At 42.8% G+C, this 23,979-nt stretch overlaps 3 protein-coding genes across 13 annotated transcripts in view; 1 reads left to right on the forward strand and 2 right to left on the reverse strand.

The window, feature by feature from the left end:
- kif1aa (kinesin family member 1Aa) overlaps window positions 1-2,310 on the reverse strand; it is a 28,356-nt gene extending 26,046 nt beyond the window's left edge. For all 11 annotated transcript variants that reach the window (XM_052072982.1, XM_052072980.1, XM_052072979.1 and 8 more), the window contains exon 1: window positions 2,150-2,310. In XM_052072982.1, the coding sequence (XP_051928942.1) occupies window positions 2,150-2,255 (106 nt within the window). In that variant the 5' untranslated portion in view covers window positions 2,256-2,310. The remainder of the gene's footprint in view (window positions 1-2,149) is intronic.
- Window positions 2,311-6,221: 3,911 nt separating this feature from the next.
- Window positions 6,222-15,458, reverse strand: LOC127605497 (tetratricopeptide repeat protein 39C-like). Its single transcript, XM_052073067.1, has 14 exons — window positions 15,306-15,458; window positions 14,625-14,673; window positions 13,905-14,033; window positions 13,584-13,698; window positions 11,677-12,031; window positions 11,426-11,594; window positions 10,767-10,860; window positions 10,581-10,688; window positions 10,393-10,502; window positions 10,002-10,125; window positions 9,680-9,777; window positions 9,513-9,617; window positions 8,735-8,773; window positions 6,222-8,601 (listed from the first exon to the last, which is right to left on the reverse strand). Exons 1-14 carry the CDS (start codon window positions 15,452-15,454, stop codon window positions 8,512-8,514), a joined length of 1,734 nt encoding a protein of 577 aa, XP_051929027.1. The 5' UTR covers window positions 15,455-15,458; the 3' UTR covers window positions 6,222-8,511.
- A 2,779-nt stretch (window positions 15,459-18,237) lies between these two features.
- Window positions 18,238-23,464, forward strand: zgc:103559 (Allantoinase, mitochondrial). The gene is made up of 11 exons (XM_052073084.1): window positions 18,238-18,451; window positions 18,830-18,981; window positions 19,143-19,257; window positions 19,409-19,555; window positions 19,857-19,902; window positions 20,272-20,365; window positions 20,683-20,869; window positions 21,290-21,428; window positions 21,675-21,847; window positions 21,995-22,027; window positions 23,142-23,464. Exons 1-11 carry the CDS (start codon window positions 18,296-18,298, stop codon window positions 23,292-23,294), a joined length of 1,395 nt encoding a protein of 464 aa, XP_051929044.1. The 5' UTR covers window positions 18,238-18,295; the 3' UTR covers window positions 23,295-23,464.
- Window positions 23,465-23,979: the final 515 nt, after the last annotated feature.

Below are 23,979 nucleotides of genomic sequence, written 5' to 3' on the forward strand. Positions count from 1 at the left end.
ATTCTTGTCTTACAGATTTTGTCCAAAAGCTACTGAATACAAACTATGTAAACTAGACAAATTAGTGATGTGAAATAAAAGGGATTCAATCCCATTTTTATTCAGATTTACACCAATATGTGTATTTATTCTTTGAATAGTCACCGATACTGAACACCGGTACATCTAGTACTTTTGATACGTGAACTTTTCTTTAAAACAATGACAAAAAAAATTATGAACAATGATCTTTCTTCTTTAGGGAGACGATGATTGACCATTGTGTGAAACTGACACAGCGTAGTGCCAACTACTGCCAAGGAGGACTTACTCAATGTCAGATTTTTTTTTCTCTGCCTTTAGTACCTGTGGCTGGTATTGGCAGCCTCTACGATTATCCGATACTTTAAAATAGGGCCAGTATTAGCCCGATGCAATACCTTTTTAGGTTCTCACCCATCCCACCTAAATAACAAAGGGTTTGAGTAGTTGTCATTGGGTATGGTCTTAATTTGCCAGGTTAAAAAAAAAACAAACAGAAAGTCAGCCATTTTGACTTGATTTTGATTATAGCCATTTCGAGAGACCCTTCAGAGATGGAATGAAGTTTGTCCAATTGGTACAAATTTGAATATTCACAAGAATTAGATTGGATTGAATAAAACTTTATTGTCAAATGTACTGTATGTGTAACATAGAGCACAGATGAAAATGTTTCCCTCTCAACATAAAACAACCATGAAACTCCAATAACTCCACAATTTGAAAATTCAGCCCCAGAAGTCCGTTTCACTTGACAACCCGAAATTTGGTAGACATTTATGAGCTCTATTATGAGCCGACCCACAGAAAAGTCTCAAGAAGCCGTGCCAGAAAAAAACCCGCAGGAACTCTGTCATTTTGATTGAAGGGGCCCATGCGTGTTTCAGGCTAAGGGCTAGGGGCTCTCCAACAAGAGGCTGATTATTGCTTTAGCTCAGTGTCTTGCATCCTAATTCATCTTAGCGTGGGAGAAAACCTCTCCATCCCAACAGCTCTACCCTTCTAAAATAAAAAAGATGTATGCCATTCTCCTGCCATGTGGGAAGCGGCCTGTCGAGCAGCATGGCAGCAAAGACGACAGGAAGACAAGGAGACGTTTATGTGCCGTTTGCAGAAGCAATGAACTCGTTCACACACACCTCCCCCCTCACCCCCAACACACACACGCTCCCAAGACACATCCAGTGAACACCGAATGTCAATGGGTAAGTCTTTATGTGGACACCAAGCTGCATTGCAACGGACTTAAGTGAAATGATGGTTTAAAACACAATAAAAAGGACTATTATGAACCAAAGTAGACTGGATTGAGAATATTACATTGTGGAATGACACTAAACTAAAAAAAAAAAAAAGACTACGTTGGAGAAGTTTTGGGAAGCCAAAAAATGAGGTAAACTGTCTGGATGAATTATCCACGTAAGTTGTATCAAGTATCAAGTATCTTACTGGAATGTAAACACAAGATACACAGAACAACATGGTGGAGAGACAATATGGCAGCTTTGATTGCATAAAGAGTAGACGACAAAACGAGGCAGACTGGAAGCAAAAAAATTATTGTAGCTCCATGGAATGAAAATGTGGATGACACACACATAATTTATGTACCCAGAATTGGAAACTGGAAAAATAGATACGCACAATATTGTGGAGTGACTGCATATCACAGTTGTGTTTTTCATTTAACTTGAGCCCAGCAAAAAAAAAAAATCAAAAATCAAAAAGGCGCACAGCTGAGAAGTCATGTTGTCGTTTAGTCAGCCGTGACGCAACACAGGGGACAGCAAAGGTTTAAATTAGGCCAAACGTTAAATATTTCACAAGGCTTCATCTATTATTGACGTGTGGCTTTAACTCAGCGAGCAGACCACATATCCAGTGTCTCGTCCATAGGCGATGTTACACCGTAAACTTCGTAAAGTACATTTTACTCTAAAAACACTATATTTTGTCTCAGTCTAAACAGAGCAATTTTTTACACTCGGAAGAGAGTAAAATATTAATTTTTCTGGGAAATAATTTTGAGCGATACGGACTTGTAAAATAAAGTGATTGAACAAAAGAACACAATTGCTATTCCATCTACAACCCGCGAAATTGAAATATGGGTGTGGTTACAACTCACTGGTAGTATTTCCTGACATCTGGATGATGCATTTGCTCTCTTTGCTCATCTCTCTGGAGTTGAAAGGCCGGACACGGACCGCCACCTTGACAGAGGCTCCCGCCATGGTGCACCGCCTTTCTTCGCCGACTTATTTGCTCTGTGGAGGGAAATCGAACAGGGAATTCTAGTTACTTTTGCTGTACGTCAATGAATAAAAAAAGAATGACAACTTCCTGCAGACTAGAGCTGGACAGTTAGAGATTAGCCTGGATTTATGATGTGGAAAAACTCTTTGTGGAAATCTGAACATTTCTTTCACTGAATCGAGCGAGCGGACTCCCTGGAAACACCGCCGACTCGGATGATTCGTATCACTGAGTCAAATAGACTCTAATATTTCTGTTTTATCGATTCGTTGACTCAAATTAGTCCGTTTTACCGGTTCCCCGACTCAGGGTAGTGGACTCGCCAAAAATTCAAGTGATGCAAATAACTGACTGAAGTTACTTGGATTGCCATCAGGACCGCAACCTCAGATAATTCGGTGTACTGACTGACTCAAGTTAGCGTACTCACTAGAAACACAACAGACTCCACAAACTCAGTTCACTGACTCAAATTAGCGGATTCACTGTAAACACCACTGGCTCAGAGTGATTCAGGTGAATCAGTTCTCTTAGGTGTGTGAGTCAGAGTTTAGCAGCGCAACTGAAGACGTTCTGGTGTCCAAGAAAGAATATGACTTTAGGGGCGGATATTTGGGACAATGGCGGCGGCCGCATGGTCAGCTGCTGCCATAGCGACACATGATAAAGTGAGGGGCGGACAAAAGATGTGCAGGCACAGCTAAAACATGTGTCCCGGGATTAGAGAGCCACATTCCCGGGCCTCGCGGAACTTAAAAACCACAATGCTGTCACTCTAATGTGTGTCGGGAAAAAGCGTGACTCATCCCTGTCAATTGAGTTAATGATAATATTAATCAATAGCAGTCAGAAGGCAGGCAGGATGACGCAACGACAGTGGCAGGATGGGAAGCATTCACGCAGACGAGAGAATAGGCAATAGGTAGCTGAGTAGCAACAAGCTACGTTGCTAAGATGGGAGGTAGAAAACGTTCTAGTGAGATAATAAGTGTGTACCGTAGCTAAAAGTGCTAGAAAATCTGTGACCAGCCAGGGTGCTAAGTAGGTAGGTAGGTAGGCAGGTCGGCCTGTAGGTGGGTAGGTAGCTTGCTAGCTGTTTAATCAGAATTCAATGATCAGACTAATGGAGGCGCAGAGAACATATTATTGTAAAGAACATTTTTTACTTGACTTGCCCTTTTAATACTTGGGATGTGGCTGTGATCAGAATCACATGCAAACCCATTTTAACTTGGAGTCAGCAACACTCCTGTCAGCATTTAAAATGCCTCTGATTAAGCCCAAATAAAGTTCAGCTGTTCTATTAGTGTAGTCGTAGTTTTTATATCCACAAGGGAGTATCTACGATGATAAGAAGATTGGACACTGAAACGCTGGGTAGATCAAAGTAATTGGACACCGCTTGGGTGTTTTCTGCCTCGAAGGCGTCCGCTTACTTCACACGAAGTTCCGCTCTCTTTTCCATTTGGGTGTTATTTCGCCAAATGGGCACACTTGCAGGGATACTCCCTTGATGCTGTCAGAAATTAGGTCTATGAAGGTATACTGTTGTGCCATGCTCTGTTTTTGCTGAGTCATCGGGGTTGCCGCCTTTGCCAAGTAGCATCAAAATGAATATCATGTGCCACTAATTCAGGCTGTTAAGTGTGGCATCTTCTTTGTCAGTCAGATGGTACGTATAGTGTACCCCCCCCCCCGCCCCCCAGACACACACACACAAACAATAATTCAGCGCATTTTCTATACCAAAAGATGTAATTTGTATGATTCTTCTGTATGTTTTGCGCCAGTAATAACAATGCAGGGCAGTCAGGGCGGTCACCGAGCTGCTGGTGACAAAAGGCTGCACCTCATGTCCCTCCCAAAATGTAACATTTTGACAGAAATGAGCACAATTCTGACAAATAAACAGCATAGAAATGTCACGTGGAGAAGAAATTACACTTCAATTAATGTAATTGTGTAAACATAGTTGATTCGTCTAAATTCCTCTGAACTGTGTTAATGTTACATACATTAATATTATACAATAACGTGTAAACATGATAAGTGTCCCGTGGGAGACAGTGGCTGTCTACTCAATGGCCGCACCCTGAGCCCACGTCGGTGGGATTTAAAACATACTCACTCACTCACACACAAAAACACAAACGAACGCCAAAACGGACAAATTGTGTAGGATAAAAGCAAAATATTTATAAAATAGTACATACGTGACGTTAGCACCGTGTTTGTGGACCTCAGTCGTATTTTCAATTGGATCCTTCCCGCCTACGACCAGTCGCCATCAAGACGAAAGGACTCGGTGTCCTCTGTCGACCCGTGAAAGGAGGTGCCTTTTCGGGGTAGGCGGTGGCCGTGGGGGCCGCTGACCAGCGGGCTTGGGTCTGGAGTGGATGGTGGTGTCCAAAATGGTTGTGTCGGAGGAGGATGCTGTACCGAACCACGGGGCGGGGACGTCATCGCCGAGGGAGGTAACAGCATCAATGCAGTGGTCGGAACAGCGCGGTGTGGGAAGATGGACGATAGGAGGAAGAGCCAGAAGGGAGGAGGAAGTGCACCTATCCGATGCTTGACGTCATACCAAAAACTAAGGATTATTTTTATTCACCGAGACAATGAAGGCGTGCATATATATATAGATATGTGTATATACAGTATATATAATTTTTGAACCAGCGAAGTGACACCCAAACTAGTTACGCGTTGTTGAATTGCTTCCAGTTAGGTTGCTAATTATGTATTTAACGACGTCCAATATAGGTTGCAAAGGCAGATAGCTAGGCAAAAGGCTTACTAAATAGTTAGCCGAATAGCGAAAAGCTAAGTCAGTAGGTATGAAACGTGGGAGTGAGACAGGAAAGTGGGTCGCTGAGAGCTAAGTTCTCGAAATATGTATCTCTTAAGATGGACATTTATGATCAAGTAGAGGCCAACAGATGGGTGATGATAATGATTTTCCATTCAAATGACTTGGTAGCATGGCATCTTCATTAGTACCCTACCTATTTAGCCACCCAGCTTGTACCTAATACAGTGAATAGGCAGGTTAAGAGCGCCCCCTACGGGTACTTCTATCTCTATTCTGCCATGTCTAAACACAGTGGTGGGACTATTTTAAATTATTTAGACCAGTTGTTTCCCTCTTGCCAAGTGTGACATACAATTCTCTTTGTTCAGATGTCATTGTGTCACTACAATAGGGTGGGACAAAAGGCCGTGGACAATTTTGAAACGTTCTTGATTATGGGAAAGAAGGTGGGAGAGTAGGGGAGAGGGAGGGCGCGATGGAGAAGGGGATGCGAGAGGAGAGAAAGGATGGAAGGAAGGTAGGGATGAAGAATGCAAGGGTGGATTGAAGGATATGGGGTCATGAGAGGTTAGGAGGGTAGGGAACAAGGATAGTGTGAAAGTAAGATTGGGAGGAGTGAGGGAAGAAAGGAGAGCAGGAAGGAGCGAAGACTATCAAAGGACCAAAAGAAAGAAGGAAAACAAGGATGTATAAAAGGGAGGAATTAGGGAAAAGGGGAAGAATGATGGGAGGCATCAAGGGTGGATGAAAGGAATCCTGGGAGGATGGAGGATGAAGAAAAGGGAACAACGATGGTGTTAAGAGATTTTATGTGTAAGAAGTGAAGAGAGGGGGGAGAAGGAGTAAAGGGAGGAAGGATGTGTGAAAGAAAGGAAGTTAGTAAAAGGGGATGGATGTTAGGAAGCATACAATTGTAAGAAATTCAGGAAGTAAATGGGGAAGGGAACACGCACGGTGTGAAAGTGAATTAGGAAAGAGAGAAGGCTAGTTAGGAAGGATGAAGAAAGATTGAAGCAAGGGAGGATGGACTAAGGAAAAGGGAGCAAGAGAGGAAGGAAATACAGAAAGATTGTAGAATAGACTGTAGAAGACTGCACACAGCTACACAAGAAAACAGCAGTAGTTGTTTGGATTGAGGGAAAAGTGGTTTTATTGTCGAGTTTAGTGACATTTGAACTTAAACACAAATCTGAACATTAGTGGACCACTCACAGTCCTCCACATTCACCACACAACAAAGAGGTGAGGATAAATAAACAAACACAATAACAGCCATTACTTACATTTTCTTGGGGTCGCCTCACTAAAATGGCTTCTTTTTTTTTTTTAATTGAATTAAAGTAGACACACATCATGGTGTAAACAGATGTACGGTAAATGGTCACTATCAGGACTGTATGTAAAGTCAACATTACCAGCACCGTTCAAGTCAGATTTGTTTAGTTTGGACATGCAGGTACGTTGAAGATTTAAAGTCACTTTCATGTACCTGCTATGCCATGCATAGAGGACACTAAAAATACTGGCGTCATGAGTCAGATCGAAAACGCCCGAGTTGATTGGGTCATATTGAGTCATTCAGTCGGAGTCAAGTTAGCGGATAGGATCGTTTACTAACTCCAGTGAGCGGACTCACTGGGACACACCACAGATTCAAATGATTCTTTTGTATCGGTTCAGTGACCCGAATAAAATAAAATAAATCGCCAAAAACACCGCTGACTCGTGTGAATCAATTCTATCGATGAACTAACTTTGAGTTAGGTGACTCGGTTGATTTGGTTTGCTGAATCTGGTTGGTGGAAATTCTGCACTCGCCAGGTTTCACTTTTACCACTTCACTGACTCGCAGCCTCGGATGATTTGGTTCTATTTGGTCACTGACTCGAGTTCGTTGAGTTGCCGTAAACATCGCAGTTTCACAACGAAGTGAATCGATAGTCAACTCAGGTGATTAATCTGGAACACTGGAGACTAAAACGATTCTCTCATGTTGGTTCTCTGACTTGAGATAGCAAACTTAGATGATTTCAGTTTACTGACTCAAAATGGCTGACTGAAACGATTCAGTCGTATCGTTCCACTCACTCGAGTTAGAGGGCTCACTGTAAACCCATGGACTCGGGTGATTGGGTTGTTTCTTGACTGTGCTGAGTCAGTTGAATAAGTTCACTTCATCGAGTTAGCAAGCCCACCACGAAACACCGTGGATTCAATGAGCTAATAGCTAGCTGGTTAGCCTTTGGCAACAAAAACACTTTGGCTTGGTTTGTGTTGAAATGATAACGCTTAAGGGTTTAACATTTTCAACATTGTTGTTCCTGGACTAGGCTATCACAAGGATTTAAAGAAAAAAAAAAACAACAAACTTATTTTTCAAGATATTTTGGCCTTTCCTCTACATGTATTTTTCATCATCGCTCGCATTTGTTATTTGTTGAAAAAACATTAGAATAGTGCATTGTAAATCAAATGTATCCTTGCGATATTTTCTTGATTAATTAATGATTGTGATTATACAACATATATGATTTCTGTCAATGACAAAGTACGTGATTATTTTTAAACATACAGTACTTGTATTGTGATAATGTTGTTTTCCGGCAAAAAACAAGTCACTCCAAATTTTTTGAGTTTTAAAATGAAAATGTATTTTTTTTTTAATTCTATGCGTAAAGTAAAAGGAAAAAAAGTGGAGCTCAAGTATCTTTTTTTTTTTTAACTGCATGAAATAAAGCAGTGCCAGACCGGCTGAATCATACTTCGCAAAACAGAGACACAATTTTATGTGGAAAATTATTTTGTCAAAACTGTCTTTGAAAAAAAAAAAACATGAGGACCTATTTTTTTGTGAATGGGACCCATTTGTTGACTTTATTTTCCTGCATCTGGCACCAAATTCCTTAGCGTTGTACACTGAGGTTGGTTCTGACAGGCTCAAGAAACATATTCACAACAGGTGAATGCATTCTTACACGGACAAAAATTCTCTTAAAACAATTTTTTAAAAACATTTCTGTGAGAAAAATGTAGTTAAAATCAGATTTGATGCCAACGCCATAAATCTCAGTGTATGCATTGACTTTGTTTCCTTGCATCCGATATCCAATATCGTAATGTCATACACAGGCAGTGCTTGTGATGAACTAAATCATATTGCGGGTGAATGCATTTTTACACCAACAAAAATCCTGTCAAAACGTTGCACCATTTGTTGTAAGTGGGACAAATATACAGTACTTGTGTGCACTGACTTAATTTTCCTGCATCCGGCACCTGATATCTTAATATGGTACACTAGGTAAACAAGTGCATCTTTTTCCCCCAAAATCATTTACATCGGGTCTGGAGGTTTCCCTTAAGAGTTCCAGTCCGTCGGTTACAAGATGGTGTAAAAAGGCTAACGTCAACCCCCTCTGGAGTCACTGAGGCACGAGTTCCTTCAGAGAGGCTAACGCCGAATGGATGCGCACATGTAGCCTGTTCTCAAAGTCATAGCCTGTGAAATCCTCCTGGAACCACAAATAGAGTATTCAAATAACTATCATGTTAGCCTGTGATGCTAAGTCTGCGTGCTCACTTAGCAGGAGCAGATTACATAAAACATTACAAATTCAAAGAACAGATTTCGATGATCATTTTTACCTTTGCTTGAAGTAGGAAAGATCTCCCCTTGCCCACCGTCTGATTGGTGGGAACACAAAATTAATGTTAGAAAACAACACATGTCCAAAAACATTTAATTATTATCACTATTCTTTTGATCAGAAAACTTTTTCGTAGTTAGGATAAAAACAGAAAAGAAAATTGCAGATACCTGCTTTTAATCTGCAGTAAATGTATGTATCCCTCATTGGAGACCCAACACAAGTAGTGTTTTGGTCAAATACAATTTTTTTATTTTTCGTTACGAGCGTTAAAAAGTATTGATACATTTTTCAACTGTGTCGCCAAGCCCTATTTCCCAACCTTATAGTCCCATGCTGAACAGTAACAGCTGAACCCGTATTATTTTCCACTTGAATTTATTTTGAACAAAGACTAAAACTCAAGAGTCGTCAGTTTATTGTTTTTCACTTTGAATGACTCCAAATGAACACTAAATCAGAGTGAGTTGTTTGTGTTTTATTTTGTACTTAAATTCTTAGTTGCACAGTGACTGTTCTAACTGTTGTCAGAAATAAACAAGACTTTCTTTAAAACAATCTGTCATAGAAATGTTAAAGATTAAAAGGAAAAAAGGTATCACTTAATTGGTATCGGTATCGGTGATTACTCATACTGGTATCGGTCAAAAAAATGGTATTGAACATTCCTATTAATCAGAACTCCATGTTTAGTGTTTACATTGGTGATGGCCCCATAGAAAGTGTTTGACTTCAATTTCCCTTTAAAAAAAGAGGCAGAAGAGAACTGGACTGACCTCGGGTTTGGCTAACAGCACGCAGCCCAATTCATACACGGCGTACGGCTGAACGTATGAATTCGTCTGACGTCCGTACTCGTCTCTGGCTGCCATTTGGAAGGACTGCACAAAAATGTCCCACGATAAACACCATGCAGGGTCATTGTTAGACGCTCTTCAGTTACCTGGACGGCATCTCTGGTGTTGCCGTGACATTTGTGGACGGCGCCCAGCAGGAGATGTTTCAAGCCGCGGCACGACGCCTCATCAAGACGCTGCAGCACTGAACCAACAATACAGATCAAGAAATCTATCCCAGCTCTGCTCTTCACTTGTCAACTCGGCTCATGCTGTGCACTCGTGACATCAACACCCTCATCAATCTCCAGGGGGATTCATCAGCTACCTCTTTTGACATAATCTACTGAATTTCTAGAGGATTCCTGAACATCGAACTGCGCAACTCACGGCTTTGTCATACCTATCGCAAGACCATCACTTTTGTACCTTGGTTCATGACCTGCACCTTGGAGGAGGAGCAGTTGGGAAGTGCTTTCCACAGGTACAACACCTCTATGACGCCCAGGATGCAAAGTTCTCTGCTGAGGGGGATCTTTCTCAAACGCTCAGCCTGCATGCATGCATCAAAGACACACCCAAATTAACCAAACTCGCACCGACAAAGTCAAAAAACTCATCAAAAACCATGCATCAAACACACATAAAAGACTCAGTGAAGACACAAAATCAGAGATTTAACAATTAAAAAGATACACTTAAAGACAATTAAAAAAATATACTCAAAGAAAAAAAACACACATACCACAGACACATGTCAAAGATACAACAACACAACATAGAGGGAGGGTAAACACTTTTTTTTTTTTACAACCCATACCCGTTTAACAGCAAACTGCTCAATCTGGTTATTTTTCCTCTTGAACAGCTTCTGCACATCTTTGAAAACGCCACTGGCGCCGTCCACGTCACCCGAGGCTCCCTGACACACTAAAGAAGAAGACCGAGATGAAAACAAACCCGGCAATGCGACGATGCAAATTCCTGCGCTAAGAGAGAGCATCCCACCTCCTGTCAAGTAAGCATAGTAGCACTGCGACCATCTTGACTCATTCTTCAGTCTCTCGAAGGACTGGTGAGCATCCTCGAAGTTCATCTCGATCATGCTGCACCAGCCTGACAAGAGAGATTGAAACAATCTAGCAGTGTAAAGCCCTCACGAGTCGCGGCACACCCGACGAGTTGGAAACGTACCGATCTCGTACAGACACACGTGCTGTATTTCTCTTTGGCCGGAAGCCAGTTCCAGTGCGTCGTTGAAGCAGGCCAGAGCGCTGTTGATGTGACACTAAGGATGCATAAAACACCCACATGATGCTGAACGCCTCACTGCAGTCTTTTTTAATCACTGTGTCCAGCAAGCAAGCTAAAAACCGACGGTACCTGTTCTCTAGCTATCTCATCAACATCTCACAAACTTGCCAGCTACTAAGACACCTATCCAGCTAACAACCCAGTAATTCAACTCGCGATCTATCAAGCTTGTTTGCTTGCTTCCCACCTACTCATCTTCCCTTCTGACATGCCCGCCTCGTTTCCTTGCCAGATACGGACTTAGCCACCCTCCAACATCTCTCCACCATACCAAACTATTGGAGATAGAGAACAAGCTAACTTGCTGACATGCCTATCTAACAACCTATCTAGTGCTGCATTCCAGAAAAGTGGGAAGTCGGATTTAACTCGCTCACATAGTACCCGTTGCTACCGTGTTAAATTTTTTTGGCTTTCTTTTGTCCTTCGAAACACTTTGACCCTCGGCAAACCAGTCTTGTGTCGTTCCGGGACTGTTTTCCCGTAAAACTCAGACTTCCCACGTTCCTTGAATGCAGCATATTGCCGGCATCCCCTACCTCCAGCCTGTGTACGCGCCCCTTGAAGAAGATGAAGAGGGAGGAATTTGGGTAGACCAGCGACTTCCTGTGCAGGATCTCTTTGGCCTCTGTCAGGCCAGCGTGAGAATCGCACCCGTCTAGCGCAAAGAAGGGCAACACCACCGTGTGGTACCACAATAGGGCCAACCTGCAAGATCCCACATAATTGCATCATTGTCAAAAAAAAAAAAAAAACATTCTTAAGAGCTACCTGTATGTGACGTACTCACGTAGCTAGGGGTGCCTTCATGTCTTTGCTTTCGCTGGCATAGGCGAGAGCGGCGAGGCCTTGGAGGCGGTCTCCGGGAAAGCCCAGCAGGTTGATGATCTTGAGAAGGTGCGGGGGCACCATGGAGATGCACAGATGGAACAGGCCGTAACCGAAGCTCACTGAGCCCTTCAGGCGGTCCAGGGCCTCGGTCGTTACGCCGCTCTCCACCTTATTGTGGTTGGCGTTGTCGGGCATGGTGGTGGTGGGCTCGGTGGTAGTCTGCTGGCAAGCGGCCTGCAGCTGGCTGATGTCGCTGTGACATTTGTTGTACATCTTCCACGCCTTGCGGAGGATCCAGCCGCCTTTGATGTATGCTGCCTCGCCACAAAATACTCAATTTATGAAGCAGACATTCTCAAGAAAGGCACTAGAACAGCTCTCAGTAGAGAACTGACTACTACCAAAGTAACTCAGAAACTCATAAGAGCTAACAAACAACCTGCGAGATAACTAACAAACAAAACAAGTAACTGACTCGCTTGCTCATAAAAATTGACTGACTATCTGGTTGCGGCTGCATTTTTTAAGTGCACTAGAAATAAAGTTGAGTTGAGTATATCATGAACTGCTAGCTAACTAGCTACCTAAATAACGAACAACAGTTAAAAAAAACAACAAGCAAATTAACTATTAGACACATGGACTATTAGACAATGAGATGACAAGCTGAATTGATGGCTAGTTGTCTAACAAGCAAACTATTAGCGACCTAAAAAAAAAGATAATTTAACTACCGGTACTTTCCAAAGAAGTTACCTACTAGCGAGCTAACACATCATAACAACCTACTACCGTATTAATGAATAAACTAGCAAACCCTAACCTGAATTAACTACCAGCTAACAAGCAACCTATCTTCAAGAGCCTTGCTTTTTTGTTCTTTTGTGCTGTTTTTGTCTTTTGTTTTGTCACATGTTGTTTGTTGTTTCATCGTGTGGACCTGATATGGACTGTTTTCAGCGCTTTTTGGCCACGACATTCGTCAAAGGAGCAGTATCTGTGCTTGGTGGTTGCGCCTTCTCGGTAGCACGCCTGTACCAGCACAGATTTTGATTGGGAGGAATTTCGGCGCCATTGACTGTCGATGCTGGACAGACCCGGGGCGCCTTTTTTGCGCCTGTAATGGGCAGCATTTTTCACAACCCCGTTTTGTTCAGTGGTTATGTCGGCGCAGTTGGACAGTCGGCGTTGGTGCGGCTGGATGGATGGCTGCTGAAGTTGAGGATGAGGAGAGAGGAGCGTTGGCGAAGAGCGCCGATGCGTATTTGAAACCATGAGTCGCCGCTTGGAATTGAAATGGATTTCCATGGGACAGGAGAAGTGAACCAATCTCTTTTTTCGTCAATGGATGCTACAGCTTCTTGTTGACTTTGAAACTTAGCATGTAGCCGACGTGTGCACATTTTGAGCATGACGTCTCTGATCCACTGGTGAAAGGACACTTTGATTCTCTCCTCTTTCATCTCAAACTGCTTCAAACAACAAAGCGTGTGATGGAAAAGTGGTTAGAACTGCATGACTGTCCGTGTTTTATGTTATGTGTTGTGTTTATTATTTTACTTTATGTTAACTGTTTTGTTAAGCGCTTTGTTACAGCTGCCGCTGTTGTGAAAGCCCTATATAAATCAGCATGTATTGTATTGTATTGTATTGTATTGTATTGTATTGTATTGTATTGTATTGTATTGTATTGTATTGTATTGTATTGTATTGTATTGTATATAAACTCAAATTACTAACTAGCTACTACTGCTACTATTCGTAACTAACAAATTACAACAAAGATGATTCTTGTTGTTCGAACAAACTCTAATGAGCGAAATAACCATTCCACAACACAGGCACGCCGGAAAGTACGGAACTGACCTGAGAGTTCCTGCTTGACGAAGGAAAGCACGGCCAAGTAAACCTGACAGTCGGCCACAATGATCTGTCTTTGCAGACGGTCTACCACCACCACGCCGGACCTCTGAGAGTCCATCTGTACACCCAGAGAACATTCAAGTCCGTTATCTTGAGTGTTATTATAGTGGTTTATGTTGTTTTTTTTAATGTGTTGCTACTCCTAGCATTATTCAACCGCTTAAAGCAGGTTGGAGGGGTAAAACTACATACACTATACAGTAAATATCTCCATATGTCAAGAGGTTCACGGGTGGGTCTGAAACATAATATATATACACTGACGCTCTTCTTAATCTTGTTTCTGATGGTCTCCAGCACGCCGACGCTGTCGCTCTCGCACAGCTTTTCGGTGGTCTTCAGGTCGTCGCACGCTGTCTGCATCTTCTCCTCCTCGAAGGTCATCATGGCATTCTGAAAACAATTCAACACGACTCAATCGAATCCGTTTCACCATGACGTCACACGTACAGTACTTTCGGGTGGCAAAAGCCGAAATGATGACTACACAAGTAAACAAATCCTTACAGGTCATTTGGCCAAGAAAGGCTAATTGCGAAACTAAGGTAACGCTGACATTATGTGAGGTGAACCGCTCGTAACTGCTGGCCCAACCTTTTTTGACCTAAAAGCTACTTTTCAAGCAACCAACCACCCGCGATTGACCGCTAACCGCACTTGCCCGCAAACACACACGCACGCGGCCACCCATGCACACGATCCCATAAGCACACGCACACAAAAGCATGCCAAAATGAGCAACAGCCATAACGGCCCCTAACATGATCGAAACAGAAAAAGCTGCAATTGCAGACTGTTGACCACTAACAACATCCGGTGATGCAGGATGCTTAGGGTGCAGTGTACACTTACACAAAAATATATCATATTAATAACACACACACAGACAAACATATGCTGTCTAAATAACTAAGTAACAACCTAAGTTGAAAATTAAATAACTACCTATCCACATTCCAGTCAGCCAAAATAATTTGCACTCACCAAGAAGCTCACAAAACTTGCACCGAAGCTCATCAGTGGACTTTGACTCCTGCAGAGGGAACACAAGTGAAGGCACACCGCAGTGAACGCTGAAGCTGAGATCTACGACAACCAATACCATCTTATGGTACGTTGCAGAGAGCGTCTTTAGTCTTTAGCGTCTTTAGCAGTTAAATGGCTGTCATCTGTTAAGCTGAACTTGACAACTATTGATACAACTATGTGTAGTGGTGCATGCCCTTCGTCCAGGCTTGGCTTTTGACACCTTTAAAGCTGATATTACGATGTATCATGGTAGATATCGTCACTGCAGTTATGGCATCTGCAAAGCTGGCGTTTATTATGCCTGTTTACAATCGATCAGAAGGAGATGTCTTTACCACAGCTATGGTATCTGTCAAGATGATGTACTAGCGTGTGCCACGGTAGGTGTCTAAAGAACTGGTCTCATGCAGGTGGGGCATTTGTAAACTGAGATTTACTTGACCAACATCTTTTTTTTTTGTTATTACATAGAACAAAATGTTAACTTTAAAAAACAAAAATGCCTCACCCACCAGTCAATCGAACGCACTTCGGGGTGTGACGTCACGACGTCGACTTTACATTAAACCGGTTCACCGCATCTATTTGTAAAAACAAACGCGCACAGACATCCCCGGGCATGTGCGTGGACGTTACCTGTATCTCCTGAAGAGCTCGTCGCTCTCCTTAAAGCCGTTGTTGAGCAGCATGTTGATGCCCTGCAGCGCCATCTCGGCGTCATCGATGTGCTCGGCCTTATCCTCCACCTGCTGCTGATGCTGCTTCTGCTGCTCCGGGCCAGCCATCCCTACTTGAGTGATGAAGATGATAATGAATGATGCGGATAATCGAGGAAGATAGTCAAAAGTGAGCTGCCTCTCGCTATTCCATTCTTATATATTTTTTCTAGCGAGCCATCCGCCCATCCATCGCTTCCTCGCCCCGGTCGCGCTGCATCCGGTGCATTACGTAATCAAAACAGTCACGTGACGCGTCGAGATTTGCGTGATGACATCACTGGAAGAGGAATCAATGCCACTTAATAAACATAAAATAAGTTGTTTGAATGTAAAAATGAATTTTATGTTGATGATAAATAAATAAAGTAGCAGATAATATAAAGTTAAAACGTTTTTATGAATGGAACAAAGATTGGCGGCATGAATGGTGTTTGAAATGAGTATGATTTATATTAAATGTAGTTTGCCAATACGTTATAACATTTCTGGATACACACACGAACAACAAAATTAACTACGACCGTGCACTTAGTTTGAAAAGATTTTACAGGCACAATTGAATTTGAATACTTGAGTAAACTGTTGCGAAATTAAACTTGCGTACTAACTGAACTTCTGCTTACTGGCAAGTCATCGCAGCCAACATAAGTACAGAAGTACAGAATTATCAACGCGCTAAAGCAATCAAATGTGAGAGACTGGGGCAATTATACCTGCTAATTTCAATAAAGAAACAACAGGTCTCAAGTTTCAAAAAGAAATACAGTAGTGCCCTTTTCACCCATTTTTTTCCTCCTAAACATTTTAACTACAACTCTTGGGATTATTAATATTGACAGATTGTCTCGTAATTAAAAAAAATGAAAGAACTATACTTAAATCAGTAGACACTCGTAGGTAGGTAGGGTGGTTTCTCGATAGATAGGTAGGTCACGTACTAGCAGAATAGAGAGGTAGGTCGGCAGGCACGAGGCAGTCCCCGCAAGGATTCGCGATTCTGCGGATTTCAAAGCTGAAATCAGCCCACGGAAGTCAGGGCGAGGTGCAGACTATTACAATTACATGTAGTTTTCATCCTTGCAGCTAGATGTCGCTGTCAAACAGGCTTCCTTCACGCTGCAGGGAGTGATGTCTAATTCGGATTTTTTTTGTGTGTGTGTTTATGTGAGATCCATTGTTTTTATGTTCTCGTTGACATTTCCGAAACAAATGCGTCCTCTAATATTAACTGAACGCGTCCGTGATAGCTACATTATTTGACAGCTACATTACTAGATGGGTAGCTGAAAGTCGACCGAGACAGCTCATGGCTCACTGTCCAGGTTTTTGGATAACTCAGTTGGTGACATGCCAGCTAGATAGGCATGCAGTTACATAGGTTGCTTAAAATACGAAGAATTTCCAAACATGACAGTCTGCCAACATGCTTAGTATGGGTGGGATGGCCACTTGATAGACTTCAGAGAAATTGAATGTTTTCCATCCATCCATCCATCCATTTTCTAATCCGCTTATCCTCATACAGGCGTGCTGGAACCGATCCCAGCTGTTTTCATTCAGAAGGTGGGGACAATTTAGTGTTAACTAAACACTATAACACTAAACTATAACACTAAACACATGCATGGCCATTAATATGCCATGCATGTTTTTGGAATGTGGGAGGAAACCGGAGTATCCGGATAAAACCCAACCCACACAGGCAGGGGGAGAACATGCAAACTCCACACAGGAAGGCCGGAGCCGGACTCGAACCTTACATCTCTGTATTATATGGCGAATTAAAAATAGAGTAAAATGTTTTTAATCCCTTCGTGAGACATAGCATTTTGTTTTTGTGTGGATTGTTTAGATCCGTCTTCCTCATCTGGCGGACCGCGATCCACGACCGGACCGCCGACCTCCTCAGTCCGGAACGCCGACCTCCTCTGTCCGGAACCTCGGCAAATTGTATAAAATAATAAAATATAAAGTGATTTTTACGTTCTACATTTTATATTTTTCGGCTATAATCTGCGCATTACCGCGATCGCTTGTTAAAATTATCCGTTTTATTATTTGCATGCCTCAGACATTGCATTCACCTTTAGTGGAAGAACAGCACTGCACATTCCTGTGCTCCCTTGTGTCAGTATTTAAAATGGTTCTTAACTCTTCTTCTGATATATTTTTCAGTGATTTCAAAGGGGATGTTAAAAGGGTAATTGTACAAATGAAAATAATATTTTTGTTTTCATGTTTAGTATTTATTTTGGGAAAATGAGTATTTTGTTTTGCTTTTGTTAAATTAAGGGAAAAAAGACAACTACTGTTTAACAAAGTTGAAGTAAAAATGTCTTATTTCCCTAAAAGGGCTACTTCCTATTATTAAGCAGGCACAACTTAACAAAATAAAAGAGTTCCTCTGCTTCAACACAATACCTCTTATTATTTGCTGTGTACTGGCAAAGTGAATACTGGTAATTGTTATTTTCATGCACCCCATTATCGGTTGGTTGTGAGGAGTGTTGATTTGTATAAGCTTGGCTTGACCATACTAAATGTCCCCATTGTGGGACAAATAAAGGATATCTTATCTTATCTAATTTGGTATATAGCCCTGCTCCCCATGACCGCCGTGCGTGGGACCGGACCTTGGTCTTATAAAAAAAAAAAATGTGGACCTTTTTTTTTAATGGAACACTAAATTGTCCCCACCTTCTGAATGAAAAAAAGAAAGGTCCTCAACCTTTCTAGTTGAGGACCACTGGTTTAGACAATTTTCACATGGTGATGACTCAGCAGTGCTGATCCTTTGAACCGTCTTAGAGGGTAGGTGGGGGGATATGCTCGAAAGAACACATGCATCCCACATGATACAGCTTGGCGATAAAAGACACTTTGGAATGTTTTTCACCTTCACAGACAATGAAGGCAGACATGGAGCTAGGATCTACTGTGGCGGCGGTGAAGAGCACCAGGGTGTTTCTGGGTAACCAACAAGTCGGCCCTGCCGTCATCCTAATACGAGATGGTAAAATCCACCAGGTGCTTTCTGGTGGAGAAGTTACTGAGGGTGTGGAGGTAAGATCAAACTGTTAATAGAGATTGTAATACTGCTTGCAGGAGAGATAGGTAGGTGTCTTGTTAATTTTCTAGGTGACACACTGGTACTTGGTAGCTAGAAAGTTATCAGCAGGTTGGTGGGTAGCTGGTGATGTTGCAAGAAAGCTTGGTAGGAGCTTGGCATGTTTGTTCGCTTTCTAGTCAGCTATGCCTCTCTACCTCAATCGTTGGTGTCATGTTAGCTAGATAGGTAGGGGGCACGGTACAGTGTTAGGTCATACATAGAAAAACTTGCTTGTGTGCTTGGTATAGCTGACTTGGTTCTGAATTAAGCAGTTCGCTGACATGCTGGCAGGCCGGGTATGTGTCCAATTAACTTTGTTGTCTTGTCTGCAGGTGTTGGATGCAGGAGATAGTGTAGTGATGCCAGGAATCGTGGACTGTCACGTCCACGTCAATGAACCGGGACGCACCTCCTGGGAAGGGTTCTGGACAGCCACCAAGGCGGCGGCAGCGGGAGGCATCACTACGATTGTGGACATGCCGTTGTGAGTCACCTACCCGTTTATCTAGCCTGTCTAAGTAGGTCAGAAATTGGGCATGTGGAATGCTGGCTAAATAGTCAGCTGGATAGATAGCTCAGTTTACCTAATTGATTGCTAGTTAGCGCACCTTGTACCTCACACAGTACATAATCAATTTGTTCCAGAAACAGCATCCCTCCCACCACCACGCTGGCTAATTTACAGGAGAAGTTGCGCGAGACCTCGGGTAAATGCTTCGTGGACACAGCCTTTTGGGGTGGCGTGATTCCCGGCAATCAGGTAAAGTCGGAACACCCAACATGGCGCAGTGTGATCTATCAAATTGCCAAACATGCTAAAGCTTGTACCTTTATGAAATTCAAGATAAGCCCAAGTCCTCATTCGCCGTCTGCAAAAATATAACCCATAGTATCAAACTTTCTCCTTAAAGCTAGAACTTCAGCCCATGATCCAGGCCGGAGTAGCTGGCTTCAAATGCTTCCTGGTCCACAGTGGCGTGGATGAGTTCCCTCACGTGAGCCACGGAGACCTGCATTCCGCCTTGGAGCAGCTGAGAGGAACAGGAACTGTCCTACTGGTGTGGTGCTCATCAGCTGGCATAACCACTGCCCAAACTATTTTACATATACAGTTAACTTTCGCCAGCTAGCGTAAACGAACGACACCACTGTTTTACACAGTTAGTGTTCGCTTAAGTTACACTTAGCTTTAGTTAGCTATGATAACCACAGCGCAACTGTATTTTGCATACAGGTAGCATTAGCCATCGAAATTGACAACATGACACCTGTATTTTAGTCACACAGTTAGCACGTCATAATGAAAACAAAGCTTTATTCTTGAAGGGTCACCAGCTGAATCTTCTTTGTCTCCTTTAGTTTCATGCTGAGAAGGAAGTCCAACTGACCAATGACAGCAATGGCGGTAACATTCTATTCTATTGCAGGCAGTGGACATATCGCTTACTCATCTAGTTAGCATGGCAGCTGCCTATCTACCCACCAAACAGCGATCCACCTAACAGTCTTTACGCTTACTTATCTATCTAGCAAACACGCTAACTGGCGAGCTATCTAGCCTTCTAGCCTGCTACCTACTTATCTATTTAGCTAGTTTAGCTATCAATCAATCTAGCTATCTACCTTAACTCTAGCTAGCATGTCAGCTAACGCTCTATCTAGCTAGGTACAATAATTGGCTCAATAGTTGCCTATCTTGCCAGCATATTGCGCAACTATTTTCTAGCAATACCCGTCAATGTGGATTTATCGAGTTGACTTGTGTCCACATCAGACCCTCAGCAATATGACACCTTCCTGCAGTCCAGACCTGACATTATGGAGGTGGAAGCCATCCGCAGTGTGGTACAACTCTGCACCGAGTACCAGTGAGCTGATCACTTTGACACTCAGAAACACTGAATTCCCACTTATCGCGGGGATTCCTTCTAAAGCCACCTGCAGTATAGAGAGTCCACTACTAAAAAAAGAAAAGAAAAAAGACACATGCTCGCTTTAAGCTCTTTATTTTTCAATCTTAGTTGAATTTTATTGTTAAACTGACCCATGGAATAAAATTGAATTAAACATTTCCAATTTAAGCACCAGAAGTTCACCCAATCACTAACAACGAGGGTCTGCTAGCTTAATGCTAACATATAATGTGACAAACAATATGAGGACAATGTGTGTTTTTGTGCTTTAGGGTGCGCTGCCATGTGGTCCACTTGTCTTCATCCCAGGCACTGCCCGTCATCCAAGAAGCCAAGAAGGGTGGGGCCCCCCTAACGGTGGAGACCACCCACCACTACCTGAGCTTGAGTGCAGAAAACGTACCAGCGGGGGCCACGCAGTTCAAGTGTTGCCCACCAATCAGATCGGCTCACAACCAGGTCGAATGCGGAATATCATTGTTACTCACCTTCTTCCCCATCTTCTTTTGCCACTTCTGTTTTCCTTTTCCCCCTTTCTCTTGTCCTGCTGTCTTCCTTTTCCCTATTCCTTTCCTACTTTTTCATTGCACACCATCTTCTCCCTCTCGTCCTCATTTGTCTTCTCTTTATTTTTCCCTCTTATTCCTTTTTCTTCAGCTTCTTTCTCCTTTTTGTGTTTAGTCCATGTTATGCTCTGTTGGTCATCTGCACTCAGTATTTGAACCACAACAATGCACAAGGTGATGATTTATTTTCAGGTGTTCGTTCTGTCACTTATTACAAAATTTATAAAGATATTTGTGTGTGTGTCTGTGTGTGTGGTGGAGGGTCGGGGAGGGGTAATGGCCTCAGAGTGTAAATGATTACTTTGTCCCACAGGATCAGTTGTGGGAAGCGCTAAAGGCGGGCCATATTGACATGGTGGTGTCGGACCACTCCCCTTGCACGGCTGACCTTAAGAAATTGGACTCTGGAGACTTCACTCAGGCCTGGGGGGGAATTTCGTCTCTCCAGTTTGGTAATAACAGCAACAGAGTCCAAATGTTTCAATAAATATAGCTATTTATGACCCCGATGTGATTTATGACACCAGAACTGCAATCAGGTAAAGAAAAAAAATACCCCCCACCCACCCTAGTAAAAAAGTAAAAAGTCACATTTGAGTTTTTTGCCCATAACTTACATTATTTGTCATAAACCACTCTAAGGTTGTAAATAAGTATCACAAGACCAAACTTTTATGACTTTTTTTGTTATTGGTCAGGCTTGCCTCTGTTCTGGAGCTCAGCCAGTCAGAAGGGCTTTCAGTTTGGGGACGCGGTGCGCCTCCTGTGCCAGAACACGGCTCGGCTGTGCGGCCTTGGCCAGCAGAAGGGCAGCCTGGCACCGGGCTACGACGCTGACCTGGTCATCTGGGACCCTGAGAGAGAATTTGAGGTTTGCATCAAGAACGAGTGAGAATTTATTTATTTTTATTTGAAAAAAAGCCACCCACACAAAAAATACAACTTTCTAGTAAGCTCGGGACATCGATTTGGTTGAGGCTCTTATGGCTGGTAAAAGATTTGTTTCCCTGTGTTGCAGATTAAAGAAGAAGGCATACATCATAAGAATAAGGTAGGAGACTATCAACAATCCATCATTATTCATACCGTTCACTGTTCATTTATACAACCGCTATCTAGTGTATATAAACCTACACTACCGTATTCACCCAAAGTTAGGGATATTTGACTTTGAGGTGAAATTTCAGGATGAACTTAGAATGCGGGCGGCCCGGTAGTCCAGTGGTTAGCACGTGGGCTTCACAGTGCAGAGGTACCGGGTTCGATTCCAGCTGCGGCCTCCCTGTGTGGAGTTTGCATGTTCTCCCCGGGCCTGCGTGGGTTTTCTCCGGGTGCTCCGGTTTCCTCCCACATTCCAAAAACATGCATGGCAGGCTGATTGAACACTCTAAATTGTCCCTACGTGTGAGTGTGAGCGTGGATGGTTGTTCGTCTATGTGTGCCCTGCGATTGGCTTGCAACCGATTCAGAGTGTCCCCCGCCTACTGCCCGGAGACGGCTGGGATGGGCTCCAGCACCCCCCGCGACCCTAGTGAGGATCAAGCGGTACGGAAGATGAATGAATGAATGAACTTAGAATGCGCTTCAATATTTAGTGGTGAACTAATTCCGACTTCCCTGAAGTTTTCAATGTCCAACTTTATCAGTACGTTTTGCAGAACTTACTCTTCAACCAATCGATTAATTTTTATTCACGTAGCACTTTTCAGACAAAATACGCAACTCAAAGTGCTTTACAGGAGTTAAAAACAACACTCCAACCCTGTTCTTGAAAGTGATGGCCCGTAACCAGCTGAATTAAATCGCTGTTAAATCACACACACACACACACACACGCAATTGTCAGCCTCTCAAAATATCCAAACTCTCTCCTTTATTCTGACACGCTTCCTCTTCCTGGTAACGTGCTTCTTCCCTGACAATCACACCATGTTTTTGTGGTTCAATAAAAGTCATGGACAATATATAGTATGTGAAGCCTTAAAATGCAATACAGATTTGTAATTTTCTACTGTGGTGCGTCAAGAGAGATACAGGGCTCAATCGCTCCCTGTGAGGGGTATGAGTCAGATTTGGTTGCATCGGATTCATCTTGAATATTTACTGTATCTGCTAGCCCCCCGATATACCAAAGTTTTTTATGGGATGTGCGTGTGTGTGGGTAGATAACGCCGTATCTTGGGATGTCGCTCCGAGGTGTGGTGAGGTCAACCATCGTGAGGGGACATCTGGTGTACCGTGACGGCTCCTTCAGTGCAGAGCCCTTGGGGAAGACCGTCCTCATACCCTCGAGGACCACCCCTCATGATGACGCATGAAGAGCGACGATGAGGGAATGAAATCAAGTATTTTTAAAATAGAATGATACAAAAAAAAAGCATAACCAGACACTATAAATATACAAGCTTTATATTAGATGTAGTTTCAAAAATCTGAACCTGCATTCTCATTCAATGCGGTTTCTAATCTCATCTCATTTATAAAAAGGCAAACAGTAATAACTCATATTAAAAACTGGCAGTGTCATTTTGTCATGTTTTTAATGCATTCTTGTACTGGGTGTCATGAGCTTGTGTTTCCACTGAGAGTATTTTAAAATCCTCCAAAAGTGTCATGCTGCCTTTTCTCTTTTCTGTCACGATTCGGTTTAGGGACCAACAGGTGGCACTGTAGAGCTCCCCTGGCAGCTGCACACCTGTTGGCCATAGGTAATCAGGCATATAAAAGGACTCCTGCCCGCACACTCGGTGTCGGGTCATTGTTGCTTTTGCTACTGTCATGTTTGTTTGAGTCATGCGTTGGTTGCTGTTTTTGTTTGCTACTTTGGACTTTGTTTGTTTAGGATTTAGTTTTCTGTGTTTTATCAATACACATCTTCAAATACACCCTGCTCCTCTCTCCTGCCTGCTTTTTCTGGGTCCACCACCACCATGCAACGTGACATTTTCAAAGTCTTACAAAAGTAATATGTAATAATTGTACTTTATTTTCACATATTAATCT

The sequence above is a fragment of the Hippocampus zosterae genome, chromosome 8 (assembly GCF_025434085.1).
Source record: "Hippocampus zosterae strain Florida chromosome 8, ASM2543408v3, whole genome shotgun sequence".
Lineage (NCBI taxonomy): Eukaryota > Metazoa > Chordata > Actinopteri > Syngnathiformes > Syngnathidae > Hippocampus > Hippocampus zosterae.

Coding starts and splice junctions, on each gene's coding strand:
- LOC127605497 (XM_052073067.1), bottom strand. CDS start 15,454: ATGGCTGGCCCGGAGCAGCAGAAGCAGCATCAGCAGCAGGTGGAGGAT. Junction 10,689..10,766: donor CGTGTGTCTGTACGAGATCG/GTACGTTTCCAA, acceptor CTCTCTTGTCAG/GCTGGTGCAGCATGATCGAG. Junction 9,618..9,679: donor ACACCAGAGATGCCGTCCAG/GTAACTGAAGAG, acceptor ATTTTTGTGCAG/TCCTTCCAAATGGCAGCCAG.
- zgc:103559 (XM_052073084.1), top strand. CDS start 18,296: ATGAAGGCAGACATGGAGCTAGGATCTACTGTGGCGGCGGTGAAGAGC. Junction 19,556..19,856: donor GAACAGGAACTGTCCTACTG/GTGTGGTGCTCA, acceptor TGTCTCCTTTAG/TTTCATGCTGAGAAGGAAGT. Junction 20,366..20,682: donor CAACTCTGCACCGAGTACCA/GTGAGCTGATCA, acceptor TTTGTGCTTTAG/GGTGCGCTGCCATGTGGTCC.